This window comes from Caretta caretta, chromosome 5, assembly GCF_965140235.1.
Source record: "Caretta caretta isolate rCarCar2 chromosome 5, rCarCar1.hap1, whole genome shotgun sequence".
Lineage (NCBI taxonomy): Eukaryota > Metazoa > Chordata > Testudines > Cheloniidae > Caretta > Caretta caretta.
The window spans coordinates 47,579,685-47,597,134 of NC_134210.1; the positions used below are offsets into that span (position 1 = coordinate 47,579,685).

Genomic DNA, 17,450 nt, shown 5'->3' on the forward strand with positions numbered 1-17,450 from the left:
AATACTTTTACAAAATTCTTTACTGTTTCATAAAACAGTAGAGTTCAGACTGCAGGGTTCGGGATGTCGTCACTTCTATTTCAAAGTAGAGAAAAATGCAAACTCAAGTATCATACTAGCATACATTCCATTCAATTACCTGCATTTTCTGCTCTTTACAGTCACACAATTGTGCTAGGTACCATGAGGAATTTTGCTGCAGAACTCCAGACAAGCTCAAAGCAGGACGGTTCAAACCTGCTATCAATGCCACTTCATCTTGCCTGTCAATAGCCTCATTCACTTGGACTAAAGCTACGTGAACTGAAAGGAAAACAATGCTTACAAACGGCAAAAAAACATTTTTTGTGCAAAAAAAATTTCAATTGCTGCTTGTTATCTATCTACCTCTCTTTGTACAAGCCAGTCAGTTGCAGTTTTTATCCAGCAGAGGGTTCTATTTTAAGGCTCCAATCCTACAAAAGCCTCAAACAGAGTCCACAGGGAGTGCAAGCAGGCATAAGGGTCCTCCCACACTCATCATTTGCAGGGTCGGGGCCTAAGCCTGAATCTCAAGTCTATCTAAAAAGAGGGGTCAAAACGTACCATATTCTGCAGCCAGTGGAAATGGACAAAAACATAAGGAAACAAAGCAGGTGAAACCAACTGGCTTCTGAACTGAGGAGTCTGATCTCAGCAACAACAGAAAAAAAAGGTTATTATTCCAAAAGATTAATAATAGGAAAAAAAGCAGCAAGATGCCCCCCAACACTGAAAGTACCCCTTGTAACACTGCCAAACATTTGCCACTTTTTAAAAGCTCTGTCTGTAAAAGTAATAATTTTATCTGGAATTTGACACAAAGAAATACATAACTGGTAGATACGATATGCCCACTTCCAGAAGAAACTAGAATTACTTACTGTTGATCTTATTGATATTGCCTTGGATCTCTGCTTGTGTCAGCAATTCTTCATACACATCTCTTTCCTCTTCTGAAATTGAGCCATTCTAAAAACAAAATCCTTACTGGTTCACAAAGTTGAACACACAGATATTTTCAGATGGTAGAATAGCCACTGTAGTATGAGTGGTTAAACTTTATCAACCACAATAGGAAGATTTGCACTCCCTAGGAAAAGAGTTATATTTAAAGCATCCTCTGCTAATTGTAAAACGTTGTGTATATTTTGATCAAAGCCTCTCTTCTCAAATTGAAACTGTTGCTGTGAAATGAAAGATGCAAGCGCAATTTTGTATTAATGGAAAATTCTATTGAATAGAATGCTATACTTAATTATGTTTTACTCCCAGAAAAAGGTACCTTTAAAACATTACATTTTTATATAAACTTTTGGTTAACAAACTTTGTTTCTACACAGTATGTAAAGGAAAAAAATAAACATCTTTTGGATTCTAAAATAGAAGAATTTTATAATCCTTACACATCTCAAATATTTTGTGTTTGTACGCATAACACACGAATGTACCTGGAACACATTTGCCTCCAGCCTGTTTATTTCATAGATTCCAAGACCAAAGGGACCATTGTGATCAATTTTCTATAGTGACAATCATTCACCTAGTTTATCTTGAATACACTAGCTTATTAACGCAATCCTAGAATAATCCTTTTTAGAAGTTTGCATACACACTTTTTAGACAGCAATACAAAATTAAGAATGTTAATTAAATCCAAATATGTTTCAATACCTTCAGTCTTGCATTCTCCTCTTTTCTCCTTTTAGCTTCCAGGAGTTCTTTCTGATACTCCTGTGCAAGGTCCTCATCCACATTCATCAGCATTGCATTTGGATTTCTCAGAGTTACAAGTGTTTGATCTGCTACTCCCTTCTCAATAGCTTCATTAATTGCAATGACTGCAGCATGCACTGAAAAAGATGGATAAGATCCAAAACTTTAAAAAGGAGAGCCAATGAGAAAGTGTTTCTGGATCACACAAAAATTAGTGTTACCAATTCTCTGTTCTCAAGGCTTAATTTATTGCTTTTTAGAATATCACACAGTAGAAGCCCATTTAGACTGTCAGCCCCAGGTGGCGGGGCCAGAGCCCCCACCACCCATTCTCCAGTTTATTTGGATTTTGGGTTACATGATCTGGCCCTGGTCCCAACTAGATTGGATAATCAGGGTTCCACTGTATTTGATCATGTTTCACCATAGTTTAAACTTTTTGGGACTCGCCAATCTACAGAAAAGTCAGAATGTAGCTGTAATCACCAGTATAGGACAGGATAGTGCTTAAATCTGCAGAGGTTTGAAGAATATTTTGTCATCTTATTTCAACAGAAATAGCACTTAAAAAAAAAGCTCTTTGGTCATGATGGAAGTCATGGATTTAAACCTTCCTCAAATTACATAGCCTTGTGAAAAAAGGTTTGTGTAGAAGTTCCAATGCTCATCTATTGTTTTCTGGTCCCAGACTGTTCAAGATAGCAGAAAGATCAACAAGTAAGAGACTGGGGAACTAGTTCCCAAGCAAAGAAGTGGAAGCCCCACTTAACTTTAAAATAGTCTGGATAAAAGAAATACTAGAAAAATCTTCTCCAGAGAAATAATCCAGCATTAATAGGAAAGAGACTTAATTGGTCTTTTCAGTCTCTAATGTTTATGATCCTCCAATAGCACAAGAAGAGCCCTCAGCATCCATGACTGAGTCCTGAATATCTTTCCATTTTTTCCCTTTTTTGCATACTAAACCTTGGGGCACCACATTAGCTACTCTCCTCCTCCTAAGAGCGGAATTAAATTCTACACTGAACTTTTTGTTAATAGACTTAATTTGTCAGAGGTTTCCACTGTACAGCAACTATTTCCTCCTCTTGACCAGAATGTGCTTCTCTGGAGCCCATTCCCAGCCTAGGGAACAGAAGCCAGCATCAGGAAAGACTACTTCAAAGAATTTAAGAAACATGCCTCAGAATTAAGAGGAAAAAGAGTACACTTTATAAAAAGCTTTTGGGAAAGGATGTTATGGCCCTTTTATCTCCAGGGGAGGAAGGAAATTTACTGTTAAAAAAAAAATCCAACAGGTTTGACCGTAACTGAACCTCAGAAAATGTGTAAGGCTGATAGACTTACTTATCCAGATTTTTTTTTCTCCCTATAGATTATATTTTAAAAGCTACATTTGCAGAATCATGTACCAAAATACACAGTACAAGCCAATACAAATGTAGGAAAGGGTGTTTTAAATTAGGGTCTGAAAGTTTTAAAATTTAAGCTTGTCATATTACTTTGCACTTAATCTGAAATCTTTTTAGTGCCTTACAAATAACTAAGTCAGACAATGAAGTCAGACAAATGAGGGTCATTCTTGTTAGTTGCCAGCTTGTGCAGATCAAGGAGTGACTGGTTCACATTCTTTTCCAGGTGCAAGGCACACTCCATTGCTGTCAACCCATTCTCCCAATCATCACGATCTGGTTTCTTGATGTCCTGCAAAATGATGCGACCGCCCCTCTGGTTCTGCAGCTTCATGAGTTTTTCAGCATGCTCACGCTCCTCGTGGGACTGGTGCAGGAAATACTTGGGCCAAAGTATTAACTATGTTAGTTAGCCAAAATTTTCTACCGTGGGCGTGTGTAAACTTAAATGAAGGTTACTTACCTATAAGCAGGGTTCTTAGAGACAGCTCTGCATATTCACACTTATGGGTAACTGCACCACCTTGTGGTGCCTTGAGGTAGAATAATCTTCTAGCAGCATCAGCTAGAGCAGTGCTACTCAAAGTGGGGTCCGCAGACTGGCTCCGGTCCACGAGCCATCGGCTGCCTGTCTGCGCGCACATTGGAGAAAAAAAATTGCCAGTCCCCCATATCAGATAACTTGAGAACCACTGAGCTAGAGCACTCTCAGGGCAGGTCTACACTACAAATTTACACCTGCGCAGCTGCACCAATGCTAGATGTAGGGCCACAGGTAAATGACATGATAAAATACTCCAATGCCACAGCCTTGTATCCCACCCCCCCAGGCAGCTTGTCGGTAGACTGCATTAATGATGTATTGTCTGTAATCACTTGCACAACCCTCTGCTGCAGGTGGGGGAGGAAAAACTTGAGAGTCAGATGAACATCTCTTAAATTCCCATACATCGAGGTGCAGGGTTTTCTCTTAAGCAGAGCAGTGCCCTTGAGTCGTCAAATAATTCCAATGCACTGCATCCCCCCCAGCCCTTGGTTGATGCTTTTGAAGTCACTGACTGGGATGGTCCCAGCGGATTTAACTGTACGCACCTGAGCAGTCATTTGGACTGACCACAAATCTAGGGACGTTATGATAGTCTAAGGTATGGGTGATCAACAAGTGAGTTGTTCTGTAGAACTCAGACATCCAGTGCTGCATACCTCTCATTCTTAGATAGGCAAATGGGGTCACGTAGGTAGTGGCTACCATAAGACCCCAAAAAGAATTTTATTCTTAGTATTTTAAAATTTAGGGTCTGAGAATTTTAAAGTTTAAGTTAATTATGGAACAACTTGTCATGATATTACTTTGCAGTTAAATACTTGGAAATCTTTTTAGTGCCTTACAAGTAACTAAGCTTCACCTATAAAACGAAGCCTTTGTGAAGGGCAGAGGATCAACTTCGGACGATTGAGAGAGTCCTAGATCTGAAAAAAGGTTGGTCACAAAGATAATCTAGTTTAACAGACCCTCGTACATAGAGGCCTTCAGTATGCCATCGTCTAAATAGGTGTAAACAAAAATAACCCGATTCCTCAGATGATCCGCTACTACAAAGAGGCATTTTGTAAAAATTCTGGGAGCCAAGGAAAGGCCAAACAGGAACACCTGATACTGGAAGCAGCATCTGGCCACCACAAATCGAAGGCACTTGTGATGATTATGATGAATTTAAAGTATAAAAATACATGTCTTAGAGAGCCAAGAATCAATCATGACCAACAACAAAGGGATTATGGTAGCTGGAGCCAATTTACGGAACCAAAATTTCCAAATGTACTTGTTTAATGCCTGTCTCCAAATACAGGGATAGGTCGGTCCTGGTTGACTGGTTCCTGACTGTGTATCACCTCATCAAAACTAGGGCTTGAGGTTGCGCGAGGAGGAAGAAAGTTGTTTAGGTTTAGACCTGCGTGAAAGGCCTTTTTCTATACTGACTGAGAAACTGCATGCTGCTGCTGTGTCTGATCTGTTGAAAAATAGGAGGAGGAAGGACTGCATCTGCTACCAGAAAGGAGGGAGCAGAGGCTCACCTTATTGCGGAGGGAATTAGGACCAGAGAATGGAGGTGTCAGTCTCATGACCTTCAAATTTTTCCAATAATTTGTGTCTGCTTTTTCACTAAACAGACCTTCACCTTTAAAGTAGATCTCCTCCTGCTTCAATCTGGTGTCATAGCTAGGGATGAGGAATGAGGCCATGAATGTCTCCTAATAGGCATAGTAGATGCCAATGCTCTTGCATAAGAGTTTGAAACACAAGAGGTTCAGAGGGAACGTTTAGCCACACTTTGACCCAGGGCCAAGATGGCATTAGCCAACCTTCTCTGGTCATCCAGACACTCGGTAATTTGCTCCCTAATACCAAGGGATGAGGAGAACACCTTTCCCCCCAGTGAGTCGATTTTTGCCTTCTTTATCAGCTGGTGTTAAGTGTTTCTGTCCAGATTTCTCCCTATTACTGTAGCAGCCATCACAAGGGAATTAGGCATAGGATGGTTTGAAAGCAAGAAAAACCTCCAAAGGTTATCTGGTACAGTTTGTCCACCTTCTCTGGAGTTAACCAGATGCAGAGAGGCACACACTGATTGAGCAGCCTGTAACAGTCCATCCAAAATGCGTAAGGATATCCTACTCTTAACTGTAGCACCAAGGATAATTGAACACTGAATGGGAAGTCCCTTTCACAGGCACTGCAAGCAGATTCAAGGTGGAAAGTATGTGGTACCCCAGACCGTGGAACTACATAGCGTACTCAAGTGGAGGGCGATGCTGAAGCGTTCTTTGGGTGACCGATCTGGCTCATAATCCGTACCCATCTGCTCCTGTTCAAAAAGGAGAGCTACTCCATCTCCTCCCTCAGACAAAACTTTAGGCATAATTGCCTGAAAAGTCAGCAGATCAGGAAGAATCAATTTCAAGGACCTCTGGGCTGCCAAATCCTTAGTAGTTCAGACATTACCCCTCTATCTATGCAAAAGGTACCTGAAAAGTTCCTGAGGTGGCCCTCAATAAGATCACGGGCCCCAGGACCACCAGTCTCACCAGTAACTAGGATTTGGGAAAATGATGGGAAAACACTGGGCATAGGAGGGACAAAGGGATGTCCAAAGCATGCTATCAGTCTCTGCATTCTTCCTCTATTTTCCTTGTTAGAAATCCAGATCAGAGATAGAATGAGCCAGGAACAAGAGGTCCAGTGGGAGATATGGAGGAACCAGCTCTTTGTCTAAACCCTGCAGGGGTCCTAAGAGGAGAGATCATAGAAGGATCCATAAAAGGAGACTCAATATCTTCTAGCCTCTTCTTCCTAGCAGGAGATGAAAAAGAGGATCTTGGAATCAGAGAAACATGACACCTCTTAGAGCTCTTGCATTTCACACACTGCTCAATATGTCGGAAGGTGAACCTGGGCTGCCATGGTGACAGAACTTTCCGGAACCAATGATGTAGCTGGATCTGAAATGGAAGCCGAAGCAGGAACAGACAGTGGAACTGATGATTGAGATGATATCGGATCCAGTGTTATACGCAAGTCCAGCTCCCTCACTACTGATGCTAAGGGCAGATCAAGTCTGCATTTCAGTGCTGTAGACACCTTGTCTGGATCAGATAGCTCTAATGCACGGGAACCAGCACTGCTAACAGGCCCTTTGTCCTTTTGCCTCTCTTTTCAGTGCCAACTGTCACACCACCACCAAAGGCACTGATGACCCCAGTTCTGGTGCATCAATGACCCCTAGATCTGGAAGGGGATGCTGAAGCTCATCCTGGTCCTGAAGCTGCAGAGGTTCCACCAGGGTCAGAGAACTGGGAGGCATGAGGCACAGCACCAGTGAGGATAGCTGAACTGTCTCTTGCTCTCTTCTGGAACTGGTGCAGTGGTCTCTGACCATGTGGCCCTCAGTTCAGCCACATGTAGCCTCAGAGGCTTAACTGAGGGATTGGCAGGGATCAGATCCAGTCCTGGATGTGGGTGCAGCCTCTTGGAACCTGTTGGCCCTTTGTTGGTGCCAACTGGTGGAGAGACTGGTTTTTTTTCAACCCTGGACTGGAGAGTTGCTCAGAATCAGACGGTCTGGTCTAGGGTCAAGGGTTTCCTTCAGGAGATGGAGCTGTAAATGAGTTTCCCTATCCTTTCTGGCTCTGTGAGTACAAGTCCTACAGATAGAAGGCAAACAACCTTCGCCTGGGCACTTGAGGCACTGCCCAGGCAGGAAATGCACTTCTTAAAATCCAGCCTTTTCTGCTTCTGAAGTTCCACCATAACACAGGCCTAAAAAGGAATCACTAACAGCGAATGCTAATTATTTAAGAAAGAAAGAGGCTCTGGTTCCAAAGAAACTAGAGATTCACATCTGTTCATGGTACTCGGTTGGAAGGAACTGCATGGTGAGGGGGCTCCACCCCCTATATAGCCTCACTTTCAGAATAATGTAATGCTGAGGGGAGGAGCAGCATGAGAGCTAGAAGACTGTTCTACCGCAAGGCAGCATAAGGTGGTGCAGCACCCATATATGGAATTATGCAGAGCCATTTGAAGAACCTCTAGTTCTATTCTTCATTCTATCACTGGTTCACTTATATGGCTTGAGTAAGACAATTAACTTCTCTGTTCTCCGTTTTGTATCTCTGAAATGGCATAGGAAAAATTGTTCTAACAAGTGTCTGAAGTTAAATATAGGCTTATGTTATAGTCCACACTTTACCTTTAGGAGTTTGTTAGAAGATTTTGGCCTATACCATTTCACACAAAAACTGAAATGCAGACAGATTAACCAATTTGCCTAATGCTAGATATCTGTATTGTTAATAAAAGAATTATGAACTTTTATTTTTGTCAGACAGACCTAAGAAGGTACAATTCCCTGCTCCAAAGAACTCTCAGACAAACAGATTAAAAAAACCCTCATGATAATAACTTAACAGTTACTCAGTCAAGACGTGCACATCTTGACAATTATTAAAAAGGTAACAAATATGGGAAATGATGGTAATTTAGACAAGGAATCAAAAATATTAACAACTACCTACAACTGTTACTTCCAAGTAATATTTTAAATGAAATGACTCAAAACCATCAACAGCTTATGCAAAAATGGTCAATTCAGGTATTGGGTGGAAAACATGGTAAAGATGACTTACATGCAGCTTCATCCACAGATAATTCACTGGCCAGAATCCCACCAATTTTGCTAAAAGCCGGCATCTGTATACCATACTTCTCCAACTCCTTTCGCATGTTACTGATTTCCTCCTCTATTTATACATTAAAAAAGGAAAGTTGGAAACGATTAACAGAATGAAGTTCTCAGAACTTCACGAGCACTCAGAGCTAAAACTGATTTATAATTTTAAAAGCTAAGACTTTGTTAACTTAGTTTTTTCATTTTGCTAAAAACTCAGTTTCAAAACCGTAACAAATGTGCCATGTAAATTCCTTCCCCACCATCTTTCAAAGGCTGACATTCATTAAAAAATAGCAGCCTCCCAATCGCTTCAATTAGGATGTGTGCAGAATGTTGGGAGAGGAGAGGGAAAAACTCACATTAGAGAGAGAGTAGGTTGTTAGAAACAGTAACATTAGCAGGTTTCATCGATGCAATAGATTAGCTACAATATGACTAATTAAAACAGACTTACCTGTAAAGTCTACTTTTCCCAGTAAATCCTGGATCTGTGGTGCAATACCTAGTTTGAACAGATATAAACTGCAAAGAAGAAAAATACTAAAGTCACAATGCCAGAAACTTGCATGTTCAATAAAATGCCTGCTTTTTGTAGAACCAAATCAGTGCTTATGATGATGATCAGCATAATTAGAATGTTACTACATTAAACACATCTTTAACTATTGACTTCTGTGGACAGAGATGGGATAAATTTGACCATCAGACTATTTTCTATGGTGCATCGTAAACTGTGTGAGCGTAGAGAAGGAGAAGTAATCTTCACAAGATGGAGATATTCCAAGGAGCTCTCTTGGATGGGGACAGGACACAGATGGAATGCAAGACTTTTTGCCTGTACTGAAATATTTCATTGTATGGAAAGGGAGAGGTACAGGTACACACAAAGATAAATCCTTGATGCTGGATTCATACAAAATAGCCCTTTAAAATACAGAATTAGTAAAGTGAAACTCAAAAGCTAATATATCAGGAATCCCATGACATGAAAATTAAGTGAAAGTTTTTATAACTAATAATTACAATTTGGGATCAGTCTATTGTCTAGTTTATGTATTGCAACAGGAAATTTAGATATTATTGGATCCATATAAACAGTAATAGGTGAAGGGTATGGTTCCATATAAGCTGGAATGCAGTAACCAGCAAATATTGGATGGTATTTCCAACATTCAGCTTCAAATCCAAGTCTGGACACTCAGCATTGAAGACATAGTAGTCCTTTTCACATGCACTATTCAAAATTAGGAATACTGTTTGCAGAACCCACATGTTTTTAGTTAAAGAAAAAGTTTCACCTCAGTTTTCCTAAGACTAAGCATATTTAATATTGAGCGAGAACGAGAGAGAGAGAGCGTGAGCGTGCGAGCTCAGTATTTCAATCTCAAATAGCCCCTTAAAAAGCCCAACCAAACTCTTCAGCTTACCAAGTGCTCTTATGCTTTTAGAGAGCTGAAAAAAGTTCAGTGCAATTGAGTGCTCTCCAGGAACCATTATTTTCATTTTGGTGTAACAAGAAAACCCATATTAATTATTCTTAAAGTTATATACTGCCATCTGGATAACAGCTGAGTAAATTCACATCTTTATTCATATCTTCCGACCATGTGCAAGGCCTTTAATGTAAAAAGTCAGGAGTTGCCAGAATTTATTTTGACTACAGAATTAATATTTTTGTGATTTTTTTGGTGGGGTGAAGCTCAAATTTCAAACAAGGCACTTTACTTCTAAATATTTATAAGAGGGGGAGGCTATTTTGCCTTTAAAAAAAGGCACCTCCACCCCAACCCCCATGTCATCTCCACACATTGCAGCAAGCATATTCGGTCTTTTTTCAGTTGCCCGTTAATTGCAGGAGACGACATTATTAAGTGTATTTGTTAACAGCTGCCACAGACATTTTCTGTTCTAATTAAGAGGGACACCACTGGTTTCGTCTCCCCTCTTCACCACCACCACTGGGACAGAGGAAGCAGGTGTCATTGCAACATCCAATCCCACCATCATATCTCATCGCACAGAAGTCTTCAGATTGCTTCAACACTTGGAATCATTCCATCTGCCACCCTCAATTTACAAGAATGCATTAAATAAATTAACAATTAAATGAAAAACAGTTAAAATTCACCTAAAAAGCCCCAAACTACCCCAGTCTCTTTGCATTAGCCCAGTCCTCCCTTTTACCACAAACTGCTTTTTTGTTAGTCTTCCCTTGCAATGTTTTGAAAGGTTTTTGCTGTAACCTCTTTAAGGCCAGGACTATGGGCTTGTGCACACTATCACTTACTTAGGTATAATTTAAGTCGCTCAGGGGTGTGGAAAAGCCAAGTGACATCAGTTAAACTGATCTAAGGCCCCCTGTGGGCAACCTTACATCGACGGGAGAAGTTCTCCCCCGTCAGAATAGAGCGCCTGCACGGGCAGAACAACAGCAGAGCAGCCGCTGTAGCGATTCTGGTGTAGACTGGCCCTCTGTCTTGTCTGAAGTGCCCAATAAAAAAATGGCATGATAGCCGGGGAAATGCTGGCTTTTTAGCAGTCACCACTGTATAATATATAGTACTGCAAAAGAACAGAAGTGGTTTGGAATATGGCAGATAAATGTACGATTTCAATCTCTTGTGCAAACTACAGTTCTACTGTACATGGTTGAGTAATGTGGTCTATGTTCTATTCTCCTTGGCTTGGAGGAGCTTACCACAAGGTGGTGCTTGGAGCTTGCTTTTCATTTTGTTTAAAAAAAAAAAAATGTACCGGTAGTCAGGAATGCAACTGCCTTCTTTTGTATTAAGGAATACATTCGCTGGAAAACATGCATATCTAATGCATGTTCTTTGTAATAAGGCTTAATTTTTAATGTGAATATTAACAAACGTGCATCTGAACAATGACTTAAAGCCAGTTAGTTTAAAAACATTTTACTGTGTGGGAATGGCTCAATTTAATAGATTACTCATGGGGCATATGTTTACTGGGAACCTTATTAGTGAGTACTCCTACTAAGGAGCAGGAATCAATACTCATAGCATTTCATTCAAGTGAAGCAGTTTGGAACTTGAAGTGGTCACAACCAACTACTGCTATCAGTTACTCCATTAGCTCAAGTGGCAGAGGTATGTGCTGCGGATCTAAAGACTCAAACCCAGCTCATTAGCCATGTGAGTATCAACATAAAAAACAAACCCGAAAAAAACCAAACCAAACCAAAAACAAACAAAAAACCATCAAATTCCATCAACTGGACTTCTTTTTTTTTTTTTTTAAAAGCTAGGAATTTAGAGAGACTAAAAGTTATATTAAAAGAACATTATTACAGTTTCAAAGTCAACCACTCAAAAGTTAAGTGCCAGATTAAGGTTGCACAAGCATCCTTAATTCAGCCTTCTTGTGCATATGCATTATGGTACAGTCTTTAATTACATGATCACATTTCCCGCCCCACAGAACCCCTGCTTTCCATGCGCTAACTGGATGCACTTAATGAGCAGCGGGTCAATATTTTGTTTTCTCCTTATTGTTCAATATGTGGTCACAGTCCTTATCCACTGGGCACCGTTCAAATCACTGGGCACCTGCTCCAAATACAGAATTCAGAGTTTCCTCATGGGCTTTTTGGTAGGGCTCATCACTATAGTATGACTGTCACAAATATTTTATTTTCACAACATTTGTGAGGTGGCATTAATCCCATTTTACAGATGGGGAACCGAGACACAGAGAGATTAAAGTCAAGAACATCCATTAATTTGGGTGCTCAGTTTGAAGTGACGAGATCCTGATTCACTTAGCATTATTCTTTTAAAGCACAGCTCCCATTGACTTCAGGAGCAGCTGACTTCAGGAGCAGCTGAGAGTGCTCAGCATTTCTGCAAATCAAACACGAGGATCTCACATTGTGGATTCTCACAAAACAAGCAACAGTTAGTGGCCACGTCTGAAATGTTTAGTTTAAGCAACTTGACGAGCATCACATAGGAGGGCTGTAGTACAGGCAGGGATAGAATCCAGTTCTACTCCAGAGCAACATTCAGTTGCCTTAGGCAAGAGTTCATCCTGTCTTCTGCAATCCCCTGCCTCATTCAAACATGCCTTCCAAGTTCTGAAGCAAATGGCTATAGGGTCTTACAGAACATAGCCTGTCACACTGTACAACCATGATTACAGATACAATTTAGTCACAGATTTTGGCCTGTGCCATGCACACGCGCGCACACACACGCACACACCCCGTCCCATGGCAGTGGAGCTCAGGCTATCAGTCCCCCACCATGGGGCTCCAACTGACATTTCTACCTTTGCTCCCAAGTCCTCTCACTCCCAGTTTTTTTTTTTTTACACTAAAAATGAAAGACAGGGCACAGGCTCCCGTGATTTTTTGTTTATTGCCTGCAACCTGTTGGTTATTTTTAGTAAAAGTCATGGTGACAAAAATCTTAACCTTAACCATGATTTACCCCCAGATCACCATCCACCTTTTGTATTGAATCCATCAAGGGTCTTGGAGAAAAACATATGATCATGTAATTAAAGACTATCATAATGCGCATACACAAGGAGGATGAATTAAGGGTACACAGCCAACCTTAATTCTGGCATTTCTTAACTTTAATGCGGCAAATTCAAGCATTTAAATGTTATTTTAATGGAGCTGTGTGTGTAATGCAAGACAGACTTTGGGGCTTAAGCTGCAAGACAATTACAGTAGAGAAATGTACCACATGGTCATGGTGCATTTTAGAAGAGGTCAGAGAAAATGTGGACAGAGTGCAGTGACTTTATGCCTGCGTCTTACACATCAAGTCAAAGCAGCAAAGGGTTAAATGCTGTCAAAAGGAAGGGTGGGCAATTCATGGTACAGAATCACCAGCCGATAGTACCATTTTGTTTTTTGTTTGTTTTTAAGATTTGAGTGTGGTAACTTTGTGCTGATATGTACCATAGCAAGGAGGATTTAAGTGAAATGTAAACAAATTGAGAATGAAGGGCAAGAAACCACACGGATCAGCTCTGATGTTTTGGCATGCATCCTGACCAAGGTCAGGCTGCAGAAGGGAAAATGAATACCTCAAGAACCAAACCATTGCAAAACACAGCTCAAGAAGGATAATACTAATTGTTACACTGTTATTGCAAGCAACATGCAAAGCTGAAGCAAATGTTTAAAAAAAAAGATACAGGAAATATGGGTAAAAAGTATTAGTCAATCCCACAATTGATTAAGTCTTTACTTTCAGCAAATATAACCATTTGAAAGCCTGGTCTGGAGAACATCTGAATAAAGATCATGACATCACCGAAATGGAACTTAGCCCACCATTTCTTTATAAGCTGCTTAATATTAAGAGCCCCATGTGTCCACTTCAGGAAATCATTTCAAGCTTACACAAGACACTCACTGACAGAAAGACCAGCTCCATAGTTTTAGACTATAGCTACCCTCCTGTATTTATGTAACCATTGTGATGCTGTCCAGTTAATATTACACCAAATGCAATAATTTAAATGGCAACACTTATTGCAAAAGAATTTATATGACTGCTAAGGCCAAACTTCCAGCATTTGGAAAGAAACATTAAATATTGAATGTATACCTTATTTACTGGTATTAGGCACACTTCTTACACAAGACTGCAGGAGCAGGATTTCAACAATTATGCTATAAGTAAAACATTTCACCTATGGCACATTTACTAGTTCCTAGGGCTACTGACATGCCAAATGGCTCAGCTATGAATGTTGACAAAACAGAATAGTCAAATTATGCCCAAAACTCATCTTTACAATCCTGACACTAAGAAAAGTTATGGAAGGAAAAGGCTTCCATAGATGGCAAGAGAGCTTCACAGAACCAGGAAGGAGTCTAGTCTGCAAATACCACCACCACGGACAGAACGTCAGAGACAGAGATTCTAGACTTTTACATTTTAAACATCAAGAGGAAGAATTTTTAAGGCAGAAAAAGCTTTTAGTTCCACTATAGTGATGTAACCAAAACTTCCCTGGCTTTGTACTGCATTACAACTAAACTAGCTAGATATCTATAAGAGAAATGTGCCCAACATTTAAAACCTGAGGCAAAATAGATTAGGGGTATGAATGATTAAGAATGTATGTACTTCACTTTGGAAGGCAACAGTTCTAATTTGGTGTCAAGGCAGAGCTTCAAGTGCCTCATTTTCATTCCCCTGGTCAACACATTTGTACTGGCATTGTTTTAACATGGAAGCTCAATTAAGTGTACCAGCACTTATTTGTAGAAATGGGAAATTAGTGCGGTGACACAGTTTCAAGAGGTTGGGCACAGCCTATAATTTTAATCAGGTTCTGGAGGAAGTTCCCATCGCTCTAAAAAGGTGATTTTTACTTAGGGTCTCAAGATTAAGAGGTCTCACAAACAGCTTTTTTATTTTAAACAAATGCTTCAACTTTCCAAATGGTGTGTTTGTAGGAGATTCATGCAGACAGCCCTCCTATGTATTTCAGTAGTTTTTTAAAAAAAACTTTGATTTCAGAAGTATTTGCCCAATAGTGCTGTAATATAAATTCATTCAGGCTTACATTGTATTCAAAAACCCATGACCCAGAACAAAGTCAACAAACTTAACACACTAAAGTTTTAAAGTACTACCTTTTGTTAAGAACACCAGTTACTTGAAGCCAGTTTGAAACTATAGGCCTGAAAGTTGGTCACTAAATCTAAATTTCCTCCCACCCCATCACTAGTTACCTTAGTGCATGAATGCAGTATATCATTTTAGGTATGTTTTTCCTATCATAGACATCTGTAGTCTCGGGATAAAAGATCTAAAAAATAAAGAATAGAATTGTTATTCTTACTCTCTCATTAGTCCAACTGGGCCCCCTAGAGAACAGTGATGCTACATTACAATAGCTTTAAATGGTCATTACTAGACATATTAGATATCTAGAACTGCAAGCAGTGTCAAGGTGCTGTACTAGTTTAATTTTATCAACATTACATATTTAACATTTATGAGCATTATTCCATGATCCATTGAGCATGCTTTTAAAGTGAAAAACACATTATATAACATGTGCCTATTTTATTTAATTTGCTCTTCATTTTAATGAAGTACTGAAAGAATAAGTATATAGATACAATGTTGTTTGGAACCTCATAAGGACAGAGATTTTGTAAACGTCATACAGAAATCCAAGGTACTTAAGGACATTACTGCAACTTGTAAAGCTTAATTGTGAACCAATGTTAACAAAAGGCGAATACTTCGTACATATAAAAGTTTACATTTTCAGAGCACCATACAAACTAATCCTTGACACCCTGACAGGGAAGGCATTGTCTCCATTTAACAGAGGAGGAAGCGGAGATACAGAGAAATTAAGTGACTTGGCCGAGGCCACACCATAAATTAGCAGTAAAGCCAGAATCAGAACTTAGAACGACTAAATTCCAGCCTGGGGTTCAACTCACAAAACACTGCTTCTCAAATTAAGAAAAAGAGTGCTCTGCCAAGATACCTAGCACTAGTGGTGCATGCTTCCATGCGGAGAGCTAAATTTCAAAATGAGTTCAACCCCATGCTTCCAGGTCAGAAGAGGTTGGGAGCACTATGGAGGCTGTGTAAACCAGGGGCCCATTGGTGCGATCTGGCAGAGGGCACAGAGGATTTTACAGGGATCCCCTGGGTCAAATATTGGACAACCATTCACCGAAGGGGGGGGAGGCATATGAGGTCTCCACTGAAAACCAGTAGCCCAGTGGTCATCATTATGACTGAAAAATGTATGTACAGGTAATATTTAAGGAGTTAGGTATCTATACTGAAAATTATGCTCTTACAGTCTTGGTGTTAAGCAGGTCACCAGGAGGTGACCTACCTAGGAGATGTTGCTTTCAGGCAACAGGTAACAGCCATCTATCTTGCTGTCTGGTCATTTGTATATTATACACCTCTCAATGTATGCCTATTTGCATACTGAGCCAGAGCCAAAAACTAAGAAACTGCAAATTCTACGAGATTAAACGAACAGGAAGGAGGGGCCTGTTTATGAATACAGACAAAGGATAGTTTGGTATATCCTGGGGTGGAAAGAAATACAGGGGGTCCTTTACTGAGGAGGCAAACTGACAGCATGCTTGTCTCATGTAAGGAGGGTTATAAGCAGCCTGGCTGAAAAGCACTGCGATGATTCTGGGGGAGCAATACTCTACAGGACATGAGATTAGTTAATTAAGTCTAGGTTCTAGAATGCATGTTATGATTTAATTTCATTTGTAACCATGTGTTTCCCACACTTCTACTTGCTTTTACTTGACTCTCTAAGCTTTTTAAAACAAACTTAGATATGTTTATAGTAAAAACAAGTGTAAGTGCAGTGAGTTATGCAAAGCAGCGATCTGAAGCAAAACTGGTAAACTGGGGTGTCCTGCTTCTTTGGAAGCAGCAAATTGTGAATATTGTGAGTGTCCAGCAGACCCAGGCCTGGACAGGCCAGGCAGACTCTTGGAAAGCTCAAGGGTTGGGCTGTGCCTAAGCAGCTGTAGAGAGCAGCAAGGCCTGCAAGGCCTAGAGTGAAGTGCATATGTTGCCCATGTTCAGTGGAGTTGGGGAGCTGTCCTCCCATTAGGTACAGACAAAACTTCCTCAAGCTAAAGGCAGGTGATAACGAGGTGCCTCACAACTTGGAATACCCACAGGGAGAGTCATAGGCAACACTCCATATCATTATGTCACCACGCCTGTGGCTGATTCAGCAAGCTCTTGACCCTTCTAGTACATGACCCTCCCTGGCACAGAGGGGACATGACATGAGTGAAACCTTTCAGAGAGGGAGACAGAGTAGAAGTAAGAGAAGCTAGATATCTGATGAACTGACATAGCCAGCCACCAAATAAATTGAACAAGCCTAAAGCAAGCAATAGGGTCTGAAATAAGAGTTAATATTCTACAGATATGAAGAGGCAAGAGAGCTTTTTAAGAAACATTGCTGGCTAACAAGCTGCCTCAGCAAATGCATAAAGGTGCAGAAGTGTCATTGGTCCCCAGTGACTTAGATGCACCAAGCACTGTTCCGAAAACAGCCACAGCAA

General features: G+C 40.4%; 1 protein-coding gene across 3 annotated transcripts in view; it reads right to left on the reverse strand.

The window, feature by feature from the left end:
* Nucleotides 1–17,450, reverse strand: part of IQGAP2 (IQ motif containing GTPase activating protein 2) — a 242,355-nt gene that overhangs the window by 88,659 nt on the left and 136,246 nt on the right. For 2 of the 3 annotated variants that reach the window (XM_048851522.2, XM_048851521.2), the window contains exons 5-10: nucleotides 15,105–15,181; nucleotides 8,832–8,899; nucleotides 8,334–8,447; nucleotides 1,693–1,871; nucleotides 903–990; nucleotides 140–303 (exon numbers count right to left, since the gene is read on the reverse strand). In XM_048851522.2, the coding sequence (XP_048707479.1) occupies nucleotides 140–303; nucleotides 903–990; nucleotides 1,693–1,871; nucleotides 8,334–8,447; nucleotides 8,832–8,899; nucleotides 15,105–15,181 (690 nt within the window). The remainder of the gene's footprint in view (nucleotides 1–139; nucleotides 304–902; nucleotides 991–1,692; nucleotides 1,872–8,333; nucleotides 8,448–8,831; nucleotides 8,900–15,104; nucleotides 15,182–17,450) is intronic. The other variant, XM_048851523.2, reaches the window with a different exon arrangement.